Source organism: Brassica oleracea, chromosome C3 (genome assembly GCF_000695525.1).
Source record: "Brassica oleracea var. oleracea cultivar TO1000 chromosome C3, BOL, whole genome shotgun sequence".
Classification (NCBI taxonomy): domain Eukaryota; kingdom Viridiplantae; phylum Streptophyta; class Magnoliopsida; order Brassicales; family Brassicaceae; genus Brassica; species Brassica oleracea.
Window position 1 is genome coordinate 33987635 of NC_027750.1, and position 19885 is coordinate 34007519.

Genomic DNA, 19885 nt, shown 5'->3' on the forward strand with positions numbered 1-19885 from the left:
GAATATTTGGACGACTTACATGTAAGTCGTCTGTTTTAATTTCTTCACCAGACGACTGAAATGTAAGTCGTCCGAGTAAATTATTCAACAGACGACTAAAATATACGTCGTCCGAGTAAATTATTCAACAGACGACTAAAATATACGTCGTCCGAGTAAATTATTCAACAGACGACTAAAATATACGTCGTCCGAGTAAATTATTCAACAGACGACTAAAATATACGTCGTCCGAGTAAATTATTCAACAGACGACTAAAATATACGTCGTCCGAGTAAATTATTCAACAGACGACTAAAATATACGTCGTCCGAGTAAATTATTCAACAGACGACTAAAATATACGTCGTCCGAGTAAATTATTCAACAGACGACTAAAATATACGTCGTCCGAGTAAATTATTCAACAGACGACTGAAATATAAGTCGTCCACACCCTAAACATAACCCCTAAACTTAATTATCTAATTAAAGACTTCATAAAATCAAATCAAACTTGAAAAGTGTTTACTATACACATAAATAAACACATATAGGTGAAAACTAATTTTTGAAAAAAAACATTTTAGTTTTCCAAAATCTAACCCTAACAATACATACAATACTACAACATATGTTTGCCAAACTCCTAAACCAAAGTATTTCATTATTCACTACTTCCACTCATCTATCTTCAAAACAAATCAATTTTATCATATCTTAATTTATATCACTTAAAAATGTTTATAATTACTTGATTTTTATTTTTCACGCATCAAAATATTTTTTTACAAGATTTATAAATTATTTTTAAAATAAACCGGTACCAGACGACTTACACTTCAGTCTTCCAGACGACTTCCAACATCTCAGACGAGTCAGACGATTTACTAGGGCTATATTCGTAAAAATGGCTTCTGTTTTTTTGTTTGGTCACAAGGGGCTGAGCTGTAATTTCACTAAGCTTTTAGATTAGTTTTGCATTTGATTCAAGTTTGAGTATAAATTTGGGGTTAAAATCAAGTTGTGGGTTAGTTTTGGCAAAAACCCCTAGTATATTTGTATAGGAATTATAACTTATGACATAATATGGAGATTAATATAAGAGAATTTGGTGTTGGTCCAAGTTCATGATTCAGAAAATATTCGTTATCTTCAACTCCAAGACAATGATGTGAAATCCAGTGATTTGGAGACGATTGTTTACCAATTTAAACCTTTACATATTTTTTTGATAAAACAATCTCGTTTTTGCTTTCAACATATTATTTTGTGGAAAAACTATGGTGGATAAATATCTTTATTATTCATATAAGATAAACATTGTCTTCTTTTTAATAAATATCATTATTATTCATATAAAATAATACATGAAGACAGAGAATGATGTAAAGCTTGTTTGGGCGTAGTATTGAACCTTCTAATCATCATCTGCTCACGGACGCATTTATGCTACAAATAAACGAACAAACAATATAATTAGTGGTAAATATATTTTTAATATCATGAAACTTTACGGGTAACATAGGGTTCGATTGGTAACCTGTACCTTTATGTTTTATACTCTAAGATTTAGACTTTAGATTTTTAATTTTGGATTTAATTTTTTTTTCTGTAGAGATCTTTTCAAAACACTGTATAAAAACTCTAGAGTAAGTGTTTTCTAAATCTAACATATTTTTTTTTATAATGTTTTAGTTTTAGATTCAATTTTAAAAATTAAAGCATATGATTTTTTAAAAAGAAAACTGTAGAAATTAAATTAAAATGACTGTCCACAGCTCTAAAACCTCTAGCAATCAAACACTATATGTATGTTAATTTAGGACTACCAAATTAGAAAATATCTCAATCCCAACATAAGAGAAAATAAAATTCTTAGGTTTGATATTTTTCTGTTTGTTTTAGCAATATATCTGGTTTATTAACAAGTAGATCTTTTTAATCACGCGGTATCATCAAACATATGTTTATATTTCGTAGTTGAAAGCTAACTTTATGACTTACGGTGTAGAAATAAAGGGAACAATAAATATTATGAAAAATTAAATAATGCTATTTTTTAATAGAACGCATAATACTTCTCTTGGTCGACAGTATAACATGAAATAGATCTTACTGCATTAACACTTACATTCACACTTGATATCGAAGTTAAGAAAGCATAGTTTGGGGATGGTACGGATAACATCCGCCTTGATGCCGAGGATTCTAGCCGCGTCAGAACGAAGAACGGCGCAGAGAGACATTCAGGGTTCTGCTGGTAACTCCACAGCAGATTACAACATTGTGCCGTCAAGGCTGTAGGCACACATTGAGCCAGCTTCAATGCCTCGCTAAACAGCGAAGAGCTACCGCACTCTCCTTGACCGTCGACAACGGCTCCGGTAAGGAGGATCAGACCAAGTATGCAGATAAATTTCATGGAACATGCCATTTTGATAATGTTAGTTTGGCATCGACGCATCGTGAATGTGTGATTTATAAAACGAAATTGTCAAATTCAGATGGATGATTTTTAGAAGAAGTCATCCAAAGCATTTAATATTGCTGCACAAGTCAAGAAAAGTATATAAGCATATGGTAAATGTTGCGAGTAGAATATAATATTTGACTGAAACATTATAATTTTATCAAGGAAATACATTTACAGAAAAAGTCGTATCAGAAATTAATTATTTTGTTATAATATTTGAGAAGCAACACTCGTTCTCACATATAAAAATCAGTTTTTGCAATTTTTCTCTTTGACATACTTCCGTTTCTTTTACAACTGAACTATGTGAATTCTATACGTAACATTAACTTAATTCTAAATAAATTTGGATTTTAAATATAATCCAGGCAACCACATCATGCAATGCAAATCATTTAAAAATAATTGTAATATAAATTTAAATAGCGTAACAATCAACTACACATTCACGCGAGACTTGTTATTGGGTTCATCTCCTGGGGTGAACATCTATGTTCACCAACTAATAGAATTGTATTATATCATATTCGATATCTTCTAAAAAAAAAAATATTGTCAAATTATATTATAATTTTTAAATTAAAAGGTAAAAAGAGATAAATAAAAAAATAGTAGTAAATTACAAAAAAAAATATTTTTAACGTCGTCAACAAAACACTAAACCTTAAATCCTAATCCATAAATCTTAAATCCTAAACCCTAAACCCTTGGATAAATCCTAAACCCTAAACTCTTGGATAAACCCTAAACCCTAAACCTTTGGATAAACCCTAAACCCTTGGATAAATCCTAAACTCTAAATCAAAATAACTAAACACTAAAACACTCAAGGCCTAAGGGTTTAGGGTTAGGGTTTTAGTGTTAGTGTTTTTATTCAGAGTTTTAGGATTTATCCAAGGGTTTAGGGTTTACCCAAGGGTTTAGGGTTTAGTATTTAGGATTTAGGATTTAGGATTTAGGGTTTAGGGATTAGGATTTAAGATTTAGTGTTTTGCTGACGACGCTAAAAATATTTTTTTTTAAGTTTTTTTTCTGTAACTACTATTTTTTATTTTTTTATTTTTTACATTTTTATTTTAAAACCATAATATAACTTGATAATATTTTGTTTCTTTTTCTAAAAGATATCGAATTTGAAATAATGAAATCTTATTGGTTGGTGAACCCAAGAATAACTCTTCACGCGGTAACCAATTTTTCTGCAATTGGTTATATACGGTAACCAATTTTTTCTTATATAATTTTTGTTCCGTGGAAGTTGTCCTTATAATTATTTACTAGATTTTGACCCGTGCATCTGCACGGATGTTTACTTTATCTTTTATATAAATATATATTTATTGTAAGTAGACAGTGTTATATATTTTCTATTAAACGTTATTTTGTTTTTCTTATAAGTATAATATAATATTCCATCTATTATTTTTATCAAAATATGTTGCTATTTATTTTTCATGTCACTATTATATATCATATATGTGTCATCAGATAATTAATGTATTTTATACATACCATCATATAAGTACTCATATAATTAATTATATTTTATACGTACCATCATATAAATAATCATATATATTATATATTTTAAAAATTGATGTGAAATATAATAACCATAATTTAATTTGGTGTTTGAAATTAGACTTTGTATTGTATTTTTCTTATATATATATTTAAAACATTTTTTATAATGGTTATTAGAAAATATTTTAGTAAAAAACAATTTCTGAATATATGTATATTTTTGAATCATTTTTGATATAAATAAATTTTAAATTAATATTTTGATTTGAAATATGTATATAAAGTTTAAATTTTGTTTTATGATTATTTTTGACAAAAGATATTTTTAGGTAATTAGCTTGGGATATTTTCATATATTTTAAAGCTGGCCCAAATATATAGTTTCTTATAGTATAATGAACTTCTAATAATTTTTTTAATAACATAAGTGTTACTCTTTTTACTTAATATAATGTTATCTATGTTTCCAAACAATATTATATTTTTTTACTACTATCTATGTTTCCAAACACTTCCTAAAAGTACTTCTACTTTAATAAGATAGAATTTCCTTCGTCAATGATCATTGAGGAAGAAGAATCCAACTGTCATTTGATTTCTATTAGCAAAGTTAATTAAAAAAAATTTTGGATATAAATATTTTTTTAAAAAATATAGATATATTAATTAAACCCCTAAATGGATATAAATATTTGATCACCATAATTAGGAATGTAAAATAGGTTTATCCGTCTCGTCCCGTACCGCAGCGGGCTCGTCTTCGAGCGGGTCACGGCGGGCCTGGCCCGCGCGGGCTGCGGTCGTTAAAATGGCTGACTAAACCCGTACCGCAAAACATGTAGGCCTTTGGGGATCGGCCCGCCGGACATAGATTTACAACTGACATATGACTCCCGAACGCTTCAAGACATGATTCAGGACGCTTTATCAGTTTCATGACGCATCAATAAGTGAGTTTAGTCGAAGATTGAACAAGATAAAGCAATACACTTGTTAGTTGAAGATTTTAGTTGGATCAAAACACTAGTTTATTTACTTTTGTTAGACTTCAAACATTTTAAAAATAAACAATATTTTAGTTGCTGAATCCAAATATTATAATTCATAAGTTCATAACAAATGATATAGTTTTCTGAATCCAAAATTAAATAAAACCAACACCAAATCAAATATGCTAATCCCAAAAATAAATGAAAATAAAACACCAATCACACTTCTTATTCTTCATTTTTATCACCAACAAGCAACAAAAAGATGGAGATTTCTCTTCTTCACCATCAACTTCATCTTCTGCGAATAAGAATAATAGAAGTCAGTTAAAGATATATTGAAACCTAAAACTCCAAAATGTATGATATTGTGAACAAATACATATAGGCAAAAATACGAAGAACTCATGGCGGGAACTAGAACATCCTCTTCAGTGGAAAGTGAGTTTTCAAACTTCTTATGATGACTCGAAGAAGCTCCACCGGTGCAGATCGAAGGCGATTGGGAGACCGGAAGCATCATCGACCCTGAAACCACCATCACCGGAGCTACATAACATCGAATCGCCTTCTCTCTCTCTCTCTCTCTCTCAATGTTTTAGGTGAAAGCAGAAATGGGGATTTAGGGTTACGGGTCTTCAAAATCCTGTCAGGTTAACCTGTAGCTCATCCCACTTTCGACCTGTCCTGCTTTGAACCCGTCCCGCGAGGCCCGCAATTTTGCAGGCTTACCAAATGGAGACCCAATCCCGCCCTGCAGCAAACCTTTACGGGCTAGGCCCGCGGTCCAGGTCCTTGATCGCCTTCCCTAACCACAATACCACATGTTCAAGCAAATCACACAAAATCAATTGTAATAATTAAAAAGTGCTAGTGGATTTTTTTAGGTCAAAATTGAGATGTAACATTTTCTTTTTATTAGTCGTGACAAGAAGTTAATATTCTTCAAATACGAAATTATTAGGTATATAATTCATAACTTGTATGCATGGCGTCCATTAACAGAATTATATTCCAACATAAAATATTATTTTTTTTAAATGTTTTATAGGTGTTAAATACATGAGCTTCTTTCAAACATGATTTGAAATTTGTGGATAGACACAAAAGTAGTGCCTTTTGAATTTTTATTAACCTTATTAATTTTAAAATTCAAATTATTCATGAACATACCATTATTATTTGTGTAAATGATTATTTTACTCAATAATCTTGATCTTTTATTTACCAAATTAACATTATCATCTGTACACTAGCCGCTATTAACAACCAATTTCAACATTTAAATGCACATAAAAATCAACAGTTACTTCCTCATATTCCATTTTTATACACATCAACATTTTTATCCAATTTCTCTCTTATTTCATCCAAAACTCCCAACTTTTCGATTTCAAAATTTGTAACCTTATTGGAATTACTCTAATTCATGATTATTGATTAATATTTCCTCTGTTTCATTATAAATGTCGTTTTAGGTTTCGGCACACGGATTAAGGAAACAATTAATTTTGTACATTTCCTATAAAAAACACTATTACCTATACACCTAACCATATTTTAATCAATCTCTTCTTTATATTTGTTTTAGTGATACAAATATAAACAGGAGATTGAGAGTCGAGTCTAAACCAGGGTCGGAAATTTAGAAGGCTAGAATACCAAAACACCTGAGATACTTTTTAAATACCAAAAATATGTTGGGTAATTGCATTCAATAACTACACAAACTTTAGTTAATTCTCTAGAACAATTTAAGAGCTATGATATGTTATACTCCCTCCGTTTAAAAAAGAAGCATATTTTAAAGAAGAAATTGTTTCAAAATAATATATATTTTATATTTTCAATACAATTTTTGTCAACTAATAATTAGAAATTGTGAAGTTCAAGAACATGAATTGCATTTTTTAAATTCTTATTGGTTTAAAATATAGAAAATATAAAATTACAAAAAACTATGCAGTTATAACTAAGTTTTAATCTGTTTTATTAAAAAATGTGAAAAAATTAAAACATGTATTATTTTGGATGAATATGGTCTCTAAAAATATGTTGGGTAACTGCGAGTTACGTCTCTAAAAAAACCAATAACTAGCGAGTTATGACTATATTTTTAGTAAACTTTTTAGAATATGATAGTAAATTATACATCATTATTAAAGTAAATATATTCAAATATGACATTAAATAATATAATAATAGAAATAGAAATTATATTTTACAAATTTTGAAATATTATTTATTTCTACTTTTTATAATTACATAATTATTATACTAAAAAGGATTTTCAGATTTTTACAACTTTTTAAAAAAATTATAATTTTAATTGTAATATTATTAGCTTTTCTATATCTAGTTGTACTTTTTGATAATTATACAAATTTTATATTATTTTTTTCTAAAATTTGAATTAATATATTCTATCCAAAATAAATAGATAAAAATCTATCTAAATTATAATTTTAAATATATACATATCTATTCTTAAATATAATTTAAAATAAGCAAAAGATAATTGTTTTATTTATTTTAATTTTATGTTCAATTAAGTCAAAATTTGTATTAAAATATTAGTAAGAAAATAATAAATTAAGTTTATAATTCGTATTAAATTTATATCGATTTTGAAATATAATTTTATAATTTAAAGCATTCGAGGAGAAAAGAAGATTCAAATAAAGTGTGCGTCGTATTATATAATTACATGTGTGTTGGTCTCGTCTCTATGAGCCAATTAAAGACTATATTAAGCAGAGCAGGAGCCCTTCTACTCGGATCCGCTCTCTCCGCGTCTGGTCTAAACGCGCCGTCTCTATCCTCCTCAGCCGCCATGGAAACTCACAAAACCAAGGTCTGCATCGTCGGAAGCGGCCCCGCAGCGCACACGGCGGCGATCTACGCGGCCAGGGCGGAGCTCAAGCCTCTCCTCTTCGAAGGATGGATGGCCAACGACATCGCTCCCGGCGGCCAGCTAACCACCACCACCGACGTCGAGAACTTCCCCGGCTTCCCGGAAGGCATCCTCGGCATCGACATCGTCGAGAAGTTCCGGAAGCAGTCGGAGCGATTCGGCACCAAGATCTTCACGGAGACGGTCAACAAGGTCGATTTCTCCTCGAGGCCGTTCAAACTCTTCACCGACTCGAGGACCGTGCTCGCCGACTCCGTGATCATCTCCACCGGAGCTGTGGCCAAACGGTTGAGCTTCGCTGGATCCGGCGAAGGCGCCGGCGGTTTCTGGAACCGAGGGATCTCGGCGTGCGCTGTGTGCGACGGCGCTGCTCCGATCTTCAGGAACAAGCCTCTGGTGGTTATCGGCGGCGGAGATTCGGCGATGGAGGAGGCGAATTTCTTGACAAAGTATGGATCTAAGGTTTACATTATCCATAGGAGGGATACGTTTAGGGCGTCGAAGATTATGCAGCAGAGGGCGTTGTCGAACCCTAAGATTGAAGTGATTTGGAACTCTTCGGTGGTGGAGGCGTATGGAGATGAGGATGGGAAGGGGGTTCTTGGTGGTTTGAAGGTGAAGAACGTTGTTACTGGTGTTGTGTCGGATTTGAAGGTGTCTGGGTTGTTCTTTGCTATTGGGCATGAGCCGGCGACCAAGTTTTTGGATGGGCAGCTTGAGCTTGATGAAGATGGGTATGTGGTGACCAAGCCTGGTACCACGAAGACGAGCGTGGTTGGTGTTTTCGCTGCTGGAGATGTGCAGGACAAGAAGTATAGGCAGGCTATTACAGCTGCAGGAACTGGTTTGTTTTTCCTACTTCTCTATTTATTGTTTAAGGAATCCTTTTTTTAGCTTTTTGAAATCATTAGCTTTTTGTGATGAAACCCTTTCATGTGCTCAACGTGCCTTGCTTTGTTTACCATTTTATTTGTGAGACCATTTTAAGTGGTATTTTGTTGAAGTGAACAATTCTTTTTTAATTGTTTGATTGCTCTGTTTAGCTTTTTATGGTGGAACCCTTTCATGTTCTCAAAGTGTGTGGCTTTGTATATCTTTCGGTTGATACATGATCTGTGTTTGCTATAGAGTGTTCATGTGGTTAAAGTCATTAGCTTCTTATGGTGGAACCCTTTCATGTTCTCTAAGTGCCTGCCTTTGTCTGTATATCATTTGATTAACTCAAGTAAGTAGTTTGAGACATGATTTGTGTTTGCTATATAGTGGTCATGTGGTGTGTGGTTGAAGGGTATCTTCTTTCATACTCACACTCTTTGGTAGACTAATAGTGGTCATTAGTTGTTCTTTAGAAGCCTGCAAGTTATTTAGATTTGTTATCTTGATGTTCTCTTGTAACAAAGAAAAAAATCAGACATATTTAGCTATTTACACGGTATGGTGTGTGGTTCTTTGAACTCTGACTAAGATGTAATCAGATTGTTCTCTAGTGGCTACTTGGTTCCATGAAACCCAATTTGACCTTTCTCGACAGTGATTACCTTCAAATGTTTTCTTTTTCTCACATTGATACATGACTCTGATGACAACTAATGGATGTTGCAGGGTGCATGGCCGCTTTGGATGCAGAGCATTACTTACAGGAGATTGGATCTCAGGAGGGTAAGAGTGATTAGAGAAGATGTAGGACAAGGACCAAGCTATTTCACCAATAAATGGTCTTAAAAACAATAATATGCGAGGGATTTTGAGTAGACTTTTGTTATGTGCGTTTGCAGTTGGAGCTGAGTCTGGATTGTGTGCCAAGTTGTAACACTTTTGTAGTCACACCTTCGACCCATTGTTCTTGGTTTATTCCTCAGGTGGGGACTTTTTAATTAATTTGATTATGTTTTTTATAGCTTCAACTTAATCAATGGATTGATGCAGTCTTAACGGATTGACAAACTATGAAATGGGTTTTTCTAGACTTTAATCCGGATTATAACAGACAAATAGAATACGAAGTTCTGTCAATAACTGTATGTAAGCTACGCCCACTTTTTCAAGAAACTTTATAAATGGTGATTGATTCTTCATAGCTGATGATTCTTTGATTCATTCCTTATTACTCACCTTTGGGTGGTGCGCGCGCGCGCGCCCGCACACACTCTCTCTCTCTCTCTCTCTCACTCTCTCACTCTCTCACTCTCTCACTCACTCTCTCTCTCTCTCTCTCACTCTCTCACTCTCTCACTCACTCACTCTCTCTCTCACTCACTCACTCTCACTCTCACTCTCACTCTCACTCTCTCTCTCTCTCTCTCTCTTATATATTAAAACAGAATTCACAACTTTGATTCATGTGTAATTTAAAAAGAAGTATATATTCCTATAAAATCATGTTATATTTAATCTCTAATCTTATCATTTAAATTTTGGACCTATAAGAAATTTTTATTGGGGTATCAATAATTGGATTTAAAGAATAGATGATCCATTGGATTTATAGATAGTATAAATTAAATAGATATAATTTAATGTTGTAATATTATACATCCATATGTTAAACATTTATCGATGTTAACTTTTAAATTTTTTTTTAAATAACAAAAATCAGATTATCTAACAATGATTAATCTCTATTACCTTAAACAAATGAAAACAAATTTTAAACTATATAGTTTATTTTAATAATTAAACATAGTAAACCATCTAAAAATTCCGCCCCGCATAATTTCCGATTAATCCCCGATTTTCTCTTTAGGCGCTAGGCCCAACCCGACCGCCCGACCAGCGCCTAGCGCGTTCCCGAACAGGGTTTAAAACACATACATAAATACTCTCTCTCCATCTCTTAGTAGATATATCTTGTGGCAGCTGGTGATGTATCTGAGAATTGCAAAAAAACGAATCTGAGCTACCTCATAACGTTGAAAGGCTTGCACCAAATTTCATATCTTGTGTGTTCTTCTTTGCCATATTTCATACAATGATGCTTAGCAGAGTTAAGGTACAAGAATCTAGTTAATGATCAAATCAATTTCTTATAAACAAGTTTGGTTACATGGATGCTTCTTAAATCTTAAGGCAGTGTTTTGTATCCGTGGGAAGAACTGATTACTTGACTCTGCGCCGCATGGTCTCATCTCTGCGGGTTCAAAATCTTTCCGTCTTTCCCTTTTCTTCTTTCACGGTAGAGCTACGGCCACGAGACTTCCAATTTTAGATATAGTTTCAGCTTCCTTCTGTTTTATAGCGTTTTCCAAACCTTCATATGAAGGCTTTAAACCCCAAAAAAAAAAAAACAATAAGACAATCAAACAGGTACCAGAAAAATCTTAAGAAATTATCCAAAAAAAAGAAGAAGAAAAACCTTGGTGTAATCAGAGAAAGTAGGCCATGAGTCCAAAAATGCGGCATATTCTTTCTGACTTTCAATTAAGGCATCACGAAACATCTTATCTTCCTCATCTAACATCTAAACATATAGTAATTTGACGACAAAAAAAAACTGAGTCAGTGTTTCAGAATAAAACAGATGAATGAATGATTTATAAACTCACCATAGCAACAGAAGGAGGATTAACCGGAGCAGCATTACGATCCATGTTACCAGAGCTAACAATGCCGGGGATTTGTACAAGACTGCGGCGAAAGAAGAATTAGGTTTCGGGTATTATTTTTTTGAGAATATTTTCGTCATCTGTTATGAAGATATTTTTTCTCTGGTCCATTTAAACAGTGAGCCTGTTTAAATGACATAAATTTTAGCTTTTTCAAAACTATTTAAGTTACCCGCAAAAAATTATTGAAGCTAACGCCTAACGTGCACCAATTAAAAATATTTATAATTTTGTCCATTCTTTAATTTCTTTTATGAGAAAACTGTTTTCAGAAATTATGATTTCAAATTCGATAACTATAACTCTATCTTTTTATGTTGGACATGAAATATGGTTGGACATTTTACTCCAAAAAACAAAATTAAAAGTGAAACTTTTACACCTTTTAATATTTCCTCATATTTTTTGTGTCTTGTTGTTTGGACCATCTTCAATGGTCTCTAATTTTAAGAAAACAACATAAAAATTAAGAAAATTTATCTCTATTATTTTGAAAAAAAAAACTAAATTTATGTATAAATAAAGAGTTGGCTAAAATAAAATTATAATTAGAGTATTATTAGAACTAATAGTAAGCAGTAATAATATAATTTGAAATACTCTTTTTGAAGATAGAAATGGAAGTAACTATTAGAGAAATGCAATTTTGTGTTAACCTCATTTTGAAAGAAAATTTGAAGGTAACCACTAATACCATCTATCTGCTTGTAAATCAATTATTCTGTTATTTTCTTAATTAGTGATCCGGTTAGTGTACACTACTAGGCCTATACACTACTTTATACATTTGACTACCGGAAACAAGATTTTTTTCTCCTTTCTCGAAATTTTTGCTTTTAACAAAATAGTACAGTTACTGAAGAAAAATATCCCATTAAATACTTTTAAAGTCGCTAATTTCAATAGCTAACTATTAGAAAATGGTAGTTGGTTGCAAGAAAGGAAAAATATATATATGCTTTGCCAATAGCAGTAGTTGATGTTTCGCTAATTTCATTGTAGTGGTGGGTCACTCGTATAAAATATAAAAACACACACTCTTTTATGAGAAAAGAATACATAGAAAACCCGGATAAAGTGGAAAGAACGTGACACACTGACATACGCCGAGTTTATAGATAAGTGATCGAGAGTGACTCACCTTCTTCATTCTCCTTCAGTTTTTTTTAATTACTCATGGAGTATTATACTAATTCATGTTTTTTTAATTTGTACATCATATTATATCGATTATGTTGCCGACAAAAAAAATAACAATCATGTTAACACTTAATTAAGGTTTACGTCGAGATTAACAAGATTATCATCAAGTCAAGGTAAAATGGAAAAGGACAGCAGAGAAAAAGTTGTCATTTATACTACTAAATATCATTTTCTAATTGATCAAAAAAAAAAAAAATTTTAAATTAATTATTTTGCAGTTCGAGAGAGAGAGAGAGAGAGAGAGAGAGAGACTAGAAGAAGAAGAAGAATGAGAAGCGAAAGAGAAAACAAGATCATAAGACAGAGAGATAATAATGGAAACAGCTGTTATTGTCTGAGGCTAAAACAACAATCATCTCTTCTTCTTATTTCAATCTAGATTTGTTGCTCGTAGAAGACGATGGATAAACGTTTGGATTCGATGAATCAGGTGGCGGAAGAGATCATGAGAATCCACAGATCCTTACCGTCAAGACCAGAGATCGACGACGTCGAAGCCGCGAGTTCTCTGATACAGAACGTCGAGAAGGACGACCAGAACCGCCTGGACGCCATTGATAGACAGGTCAAAAGCTCCGAGGTTCCTCGGGAGCTTTTCGACGTGTTGCGGGAGATGAAGAGAGGTCTCGTTCGTTTCCAGAGCAAAGAACAGAAGAGAGAAGCCGCGAAAGTCCTCGATCTCGAGTCTGCACACGTCTTGTTCGACGAATTGATTCAGAGAGCTTCTAATTGCATTGCTTCCCCGCCTTCCTCCAATGTCACCACGGCTAAGGAGCCAGCACCTGCTCCGGTTGTTTCTCCGGCGAGTTTGTTTTATTCCGATAAGGCTCCTGTCAAGTCCAAGGAGATGTTCACGCGCGACGATACGTTTGTTTCCAAGGTCAAGTCTTCGCTCCATAGCGACAGTTTCTTAGCTCCTCGCAAGCCTTTGGATTCAACACTTGAGGCTAAGAAACTCAACGGTGAGTTTGATTTGACCAAACTCTTGAATTGAACTGTTCTTCGAGATAGAATCTAATACAAATTGTTATGGTTATGCGTAGGCCATGATGGGGAGAAGATGAGTCTCATAAAGCTTGCTACTTTGATTGAAGTGTCGGCCAAGAAAGGTACTCAGGAGCTGAATCTGCAGCACAAGCTGATGGATAGTCTCGAATGGCTTCCAGATTCTGTAGGCAAGCTATTGAGTCTAGTTAGGCTAGATCTGTCTGAGAATTGCATTATGGCACTACCAGAAACCATAGGAGGGCTATTGTCATTGACGATGCTTGATTTGCATTCGAATAGAATCAGTCAGCTCCCTGAATCTATAGGAGATTTGCTAAACTTGGTCAACCTGAATCTTAGTGGAAACCAGTTAACATCTCTTCCATCATCGTTCAGTAGGTTGATCAATCTAGAGGAGCTTGATTTGAGCTCTAACAGCCTCTCTGTTCTCCCTGAATCCATCAGTTCTTTAGTGAGTCTCAAGAAGCTCGATGTTGAAACAAACAATATTGAAGAGATTCCTCATAGTATCTCAGGCTGTTCTTCCTTAAAAGAGCTCCGTGCGGATTACAACCGGCTTAAAGCTCTTCCGGGAGCTGTTGGGAAGATAGCCACCTTAGAGATTCTGTCTGTTCGTTACAATAACATTCGGCAGTTACCTACGACAATGTCCTCCATGGCTAACCTCAAAGAGCTAGACGTGAGTTTCAACGAGCTTGAGTCAGTGCCAGAGAGCTTGTGCTATGCTACAACGCTTGTTAAGCTTAACATTGGGAACAACTTTGCCAACCTGAGATCGCTTCCGGGGCTAATAGGCAACCTTGAGAAGCTGGAAGAGCTTGATATGAGCAATAACCAGATCCGTTTCCTTCCTTTCTCTTTCAAAGCGCTTTCGCAGCTCCGTGTTCTTCACTCACAGCAAAATCCACTTGAGGAGCTTCCAAGGGATGTAATTCAAAAGGGCGCTCAGGTTATTTCTCTCGTCGCAGTTTCTTTTTGTCCTTGTGTGACATCTCTGTTCTTGTACTTAATTGATAGTTGCTTGTTACCGTCCTCTCAGGCTGTGGTTCAATACATGAATGAACTAGTGGAGGCGAGAAACACCAAGTCTCAAAGCACAAAACAGAAGAAGAGCTGGGTCGACAGTATCTGCTTCCTCTGCAAGTCCACCAACTAGAGAACACATGAAGAAGATACTTTAAACCATACTCTTTGACAAATTCTGACCTTTTATCATCAGGTAGATTTGTTTTCTCACCGCTTTCAAGCGATATGAAAAGCTCAAACAGAGAACCCAAAATGTATAACTTGTATTCGTTCATATACCTGACTGGGTCCTGAGGTAAAAATGTCATTCAGTTTCGTAATCTCAAAGTGATTGTATTCTTGTTCCTCTCGAAGTAATTCAATTCTTGTTACCTTTTGATGTACCGAAACCCTTTGCATACATTTGAGACCATGACCGGAGTTGTGAATACAATGTTTAATATTAATGAGACAATCACAGCCTTCAGCTACTTAGTAATTAATTAGTTTGGTTCCCCTATTCTGCACCAAATCAGATGGTTTCTTCTGATCCATTCAGCTCATATGAAACTCCACACAGATTCTTCATGAGATTCACAACACGTTTCCACAGGTTCGGGCCGCTCGGCTTTTTCAAGTTCTCTTTTAAGCTGTTCCACATTTGCGAGTCCATCCCTGCAGATCTGAAGCAGCATGAGAAAGAGATTAATTACAGAGATCAAGCACAATCCTTTTTAAAAAAAAATCAACAAATTTTGGATGCATTAACACCATTTCTTGTGTGTTTATTTTACCTGCAGATTCTCGTCCAACTCTTTTCTGAGTTGTTTCACCTTAGCCAGCTTAGCCCTATACTCCTGAGACATTACAGGTCAAGCAATGTAACTATGTCTTTTCAAAATCAAATGCATAACACCATTGCTTGCTTACCTCTTCAAAAGACTTGGCTTTAGCCAACGCCTGAAACATGAGAAAAGGAGACATAAGAAATCAACTGTAACTGTGACGTTTCAAAAACACCAATTCTTGATTACCTTTTGGGATTTTTTACTCAACTCATTTGGATAAATGGTCAAAGCATTATCTGAAGGAAAGACAAATAAACACACACATCAAAATCCCAAAACCAACTGCTACAAAATCATAAAAACTAATTGAATGACCCAAAGATCTTTTAGTGCCACATACGCGTGCAGAATCCAAGACCAAAGATTGCTGATACCTTCAAACCTCTCCACAGTACTCCCTTCTTCTCCTGCGACGAGAAACATAAGATCAAGCAAAAAGAAGATGAAAACAAGAACAAAAGAAGCAGGAGAGTGATACCTTTAAGAGAAAGAGAAAAGAGCCCATGATGTTCTTAACCCTCTGAAACAAGAAAAAACACAACTTTCGCAAGGAGTATTGTCTCTTTTAGGAGAAAAGCACTAGTCTTTAAGCACTAAAGCACGAGTGATCTTATGGGTCTAAAGGACTCTGGACAAAACGACACTAACAAAAACCCTAACAACAAAATAGAACACGAACCTAAGAACAAAACCGAACAACAACAGAAACCCTAACAGCAAAGTCAGACGGGAAGGAAACAGAAACAAACAGAGAGACGGTACTGACTGTAGAAAGAAAACGGAGGGTATGATTCAGGAGATTAGATGTTGACTCTTCGATTTTGAGGAGGCAGAGGCAGTGAGGGAAAGCAAGCAAATGTCTGTCTTGTGTACCGTTAAGCTGAAACGCTGGACACCAAAAAGGGAAGAGAAGGGGGTCCTCGGTCTTACTCGGAATTAAATTTTGGTTCGCTCTGCAAAAACTTAGAATTTGCTTTTAATTCTTTGTTCTATTTTTGAACAAAAAACTCTTTAAAAATTTTAAACCTGTTTAATTAATTTTTAATCAAAAACATAAACTTTGACCCCAACTTTGTATTACCACTTTTTAAAACTGATAGGTGTTTTGTCTGCAGAGATAATAATTTTATAAATATTTATAAATAAATACATTATCAATTTAATAAACCATTATAATAAATCATTATTCATGCATTTAATATTTGATAATAAATTGAGTAATAAATTATTTATATATAACAAAGTATTTCATCACAATTTAAGTACTTTTATCATCTAAAATAAGCTTAAAAAAATATTTAGTAATAAATTAATAAGTATGTGAAAGATCGAATGCAAAAATTCATTTCGCAAATAATAATATAGATTTTAATAATTTAAGTGATCCATAAGAAGAAGCCTCGGACCTCAACCACTATTATTAGACCCATTGTTTACCGGTTAGACCGGAAGAACCGGGCTGAGAAACTATCTGGGTGACTTTGTTCGGATATATGGTAAAGAGAGTTCGCTTAATCTCCTCAGCTGGTGGGATGAATGTCAACGAGGCGTTAGTCGTTGTCAATATACAAGGCTTGAGAGTTGGAATACCTTCTCGGTTCCTTCATGGCCAGTTAACATGAAGATGTTACTCAAATAATGGGCTAAACTATTTTTTAGATACTGATAATTATCAAATTAATGAAATTATTTTTTGATTTATGATTTATTTATATTATATATTAACAAATTTCATTATTCACGAAGAGTAACAACGACTTTAACCGCTTTAACTTTCAATGTGAGTTCGAACGCAAAAAATCATTTCGCAAATAATAATATATAGATGTTTATTTTATTTTATTTTTCAAAGAAGAAACTATTCAAATTGTTGTGGTGAAATATTAGGTCTGATTTCACATGATTTATTTTGGAGATTTGTCACAATAGGTCAAAAAACATACATATTGTCTATATACCCTTTTCTTCACCTTTTGATTTTCTATAAAATACCCTTAATTCAATAAAAATGATTTTAATTTTAAAAAGAAATGAAAAATATAAACTTGGATTAACGATCAATACTGGTTCTGAATTTTTCTTTTTTTGAGAAGTTACTAATTTTTTAAAAAATTGAAAACGTTGTCTTCTATTTTCAGAATGACGTTGGATTGTTTTCTAACCTCTTTTTTTTTTAAATGAAGATTTTGAGTTGGAACCATAATATAATTAGCTAGATAAATCGTCTTGAATTTTTAGAGCATCTCCAAAAAGAAACTCTATTTTGAAGTTTCCAAAATTCTATATTTGAAGTTTAAAGGTGTTCTTCTCCAAAAGCAAAACTTCAAATTTAACTTCAAAACTATTTGTATTTTATAATATGGTCCTTATATTTGTTATAACTAATTTGATTTCATAAAACTTTTGTAAATAACTAGCACATTTATAAACATATTACAACAATATTAATTAATAAAATATTATATTAAAATATAAATTTTAAACAAAATAACTTAATTAATATTAAACTTCAGGCAAAATATCATATTATTTCATAAAGTGATTTTCGTAAAGCATATATGATCTACTAGTGCATTTCGAAGTAAAAATAGCTCTCCTCATTTTTAATTTGTAGATTAGAGATAAAAATTGTTGAAATCGGGAGATATTAATACTTGTAAATACATTAGATCAGAACAAGAAAGTACAAGAGAAACATAAAATATTGCTAGCAAACTAACTTTCATCGATGATATTAATACTCGTGAATATATTCAATATGAACAAGAAAGAATTGTACGAAAAGACATCATCATCAACAACAACAACAACAACCATCTTAAATTAAACAAAAAAAATTGGACAATATTTGGAAATTTTGAAGGTTCCGGATCAAACTTATCTGACTATTAGTCTTGTTGTAATATTTAAATATGTGTAATAGTTATGTCTATGTAATTTTTTTTAAAGTTTTTTTGTATATTTTGTTATCTAAACCTAGTTTTAAATATTTTAAATCTTCTTTTAAAGTTTTATTTAATTTTATGTGTAAACTTAAATTTTGTAAACAAAACTTAAAATATTTATGAGATATAATTTTAATAAGGATTAAAATAATAGACAAAAAAATATTTATGAATTATAAATGTGATGTGTAATTGTAAGGACCAAAATACAAATAAAAATATGAAACTTCAAATTTGAAGTTTTGAGAAGTGAAACTTCAAATATAGAGTTTCACTAATTTGAAGTTTTGAAGTTCGTTTTTGGAAAGCAAAAAACTTCATATTTGAAGTTATAAAGTGATTTTTGGAGATGCTCTTAATACGAAGAGAGGACTGTGAATTGCTCTGCATTTGTCGTTAGTTGGACTTGGAAGTAGCGCGTAGCGGGCGGATGTGGCTCGTGCTTGCTTTGGCGTAGTCTGCGTGGCTGTGGGATTCGTATGTTTTGGGCTTCCGTACTGGTCTTGTTGCTTAGCCGTTGAAACTCAAGCTTATAAATTAATTAAAATATTAGTCTCTTTTACATAACTTACATGTTTAAAAGTATATTGAAGATTTTGGTAGTTTTTTTCTTTTGACAACAAGATTTGGTAGTTTTCTATCAGTCTTTTGGCTTCTTTTTTTAAACACGTCTTTTGGCTATTTCAGATATTTTTATTATCTGATTTTTAAATATTTTCTGTTAATTTTTATTTAAAGTTTTTATTTTAGGATTGGGTGCTTTCGGACATTGGGTATGACCCAATTCTAGCCAAATCCATGAAGAATCAAATCAAATCCGACCTGAAAATTAAAAGAATTTAAATGAGATTTATGAACATGATCCGAAGATCCAAAAAATAGACCGAACTCGAATTCTAAAATGCCGAGGCCTAAATATCAACTTTTCCTTTCGGTTCACCATTATTAACTGATCCGTTATATCTGTTGGGCTGTGTTTGTTGCAAGGCTCTAGAAACCCATAGAGAGAAGTGGCTAATCTATATTATAATAGATCAGTTTTTACTCACTTCTCGGCGCGCCGCGTCATTGTTTTGTGGGCCCCACTTTTAAAAAGTGTAAAAAAGTGTCAAGTCCATGGCTCGAACCCGGGTTATTGAGATATAAACACCAACATTTATACCACTAAACTAACTGATACATTTGTACATTGATGGCCGAACCTAATATATATTTATGAAGGTCGAAAGCCCTTGCTTCTTCGGCTTCCTCTGAGGGTCGGACCTACAAGTGTGTTATGGATTTCATTTTTAAATGGGATTCATCACGTTATATGAAAAAAACTTAAGTTTGCAACAATTATGGTTTTCCTATATTGTAAACTGTTGTAGTTTAATATGGGTTCTTTTCAT

The 19885-nt window shown here is 33.1% G+C and overlaps 3 protein-coding genes across 3 annotated transcripts; 2 read left to right on the forward strand and 1 right to left on the reverse strand.

Moving 5' to 3' along the window:
• Window positions 1-7660: 7660 nt before the first annotated feature.
• LOC106336090 (thioredoxin reductase 2-like) lies at window positions 7661-9780 on the forward strand. Its single transcript, XM_013774814.1, has 2 exons — window positions 7661-8727; window positions 9486-9780. Exons 1-2 carry the CDS (start codon window positions 7677-7679, stop codon window positions 9554-9556), a joined length of 1122 nt encoding a protein of 373 aa, XP_013630268.1. The 5' UTR covers window positions 7661-7676; the 3' UTR covers window positions 9557-9780.
• Window positions 9781-12922: 3142 nt separating this feature from the next.
• Window positions 12923-15122, forward strand: LOC106336311 (plant intracellular Ras-group-related LRR protein 5-like). The gene is made up of 3 exons (XM_013775103.1): window positions 12923-13650; window positions 13732-14645; window positions 14736-15122. The coding sequence occupies exons 1-3, from the start codon at window positions 13089-13091 to the stop codon at window positions 14850-14852; spliced, it is 1593 nt and encodes a 530-aa protein (XP_013630557.1). The 5' UTR covers window positions 12923-13088; the 3' UTR covers window positions 14853-15122.
• A 51-nt stretch (window positions 15123-15173) lies between these two features.
• LOC106336312 lies at window positions 15174-16486 on the reverse strand. Its single transcript, XM_013775104.1, has 7 exons — window positions 16316-16486; window positions 16028-16069; window positions 15890-15956; window positions 15736-15785; window positions 15632-15661; window positions 15496-15558; window positions 15174-15384 (listed from the first exon to the last, which is right to left on the reverse strand). Exons 2-7 carry the CDS (start codon window positions 16052-16054, stop codon window positions 15262-15264), a joined length of 360 nt encoding a protein of 119 aa, XP_013630558.1. The 5' UTR covers window positions 16055-16069; window positions 16316-16486; the 3' UTR covers window positions 15174-15261.
• Window positions 16487-19885: the final 3399 nt, after the last annotated feature.

What these genes read in the sequence shown, in the direction of transcription:
- LOC106336311 (XM_013775103.1), top strand. Translation starts at nt 13,089, where the DNA reads ATGGATAAACGTTTGGATTCGATGAATCAGGTGGCGGAAGAGATCATG. An exon ending in TGAGGCTAAGAAACTCAACG is followed by an intron (nt 13,651 to 13,731) that starts GTGAGTTTGATT and finishes GGTTATGCGTAG; the next exon opens with GCCATGATGGGGAGAAGATG. An exon ending in TAATTCAAAAGGGCGCTCAG is followed by an intron (nt 14,646 to 14,735) that starts GTTATTTCTCTC and finishes CCGTCCTCTCAG; the next exon opens with GCTGTGGTTCAATACATGAA.
- LOC106336312 (XM_013775104.1), bottom strand. Translation starts at nt 16,054, where the DNA reads ATGGGCTCTTTTCTCTTTCTCTTAAAG. An exon ending in TGGTCTTGGATTCTGCACGC is followed by an intron (nt 15,786 to 15,889) that starts GTATGTGGCACT and finishes TCTTTCCTTCAG; the next exon opens with ATAATGCTTTGACCATTTAT. An exon ending in AAGCCAAGTCTTTTGAAGAG is followed by an intron (nt 15,559 to 15,631) that starts GTAAGCAAGCAA and finishes GTAATGTCTCAG; the next exon opens with GAGTATAGGGCTAAGCTGGC.
- LOC106336090 (XM_013774814.1), top strand. Translation starts at nt 7,677, where the DNA reads ATGTGTGTTGGTCTCGTCTCTATGAGCCAATTAAAGACTATATTAAGC. An exon ending in TATTACAGCTGCAGGAACTG is followed by an intron (nt 8,728 to 9,485) that starts GTTTGTTTTTCC and finishes TGGATGTTGCAG; the next exon opens with GGTGCATGGCCGCTTTGGAT.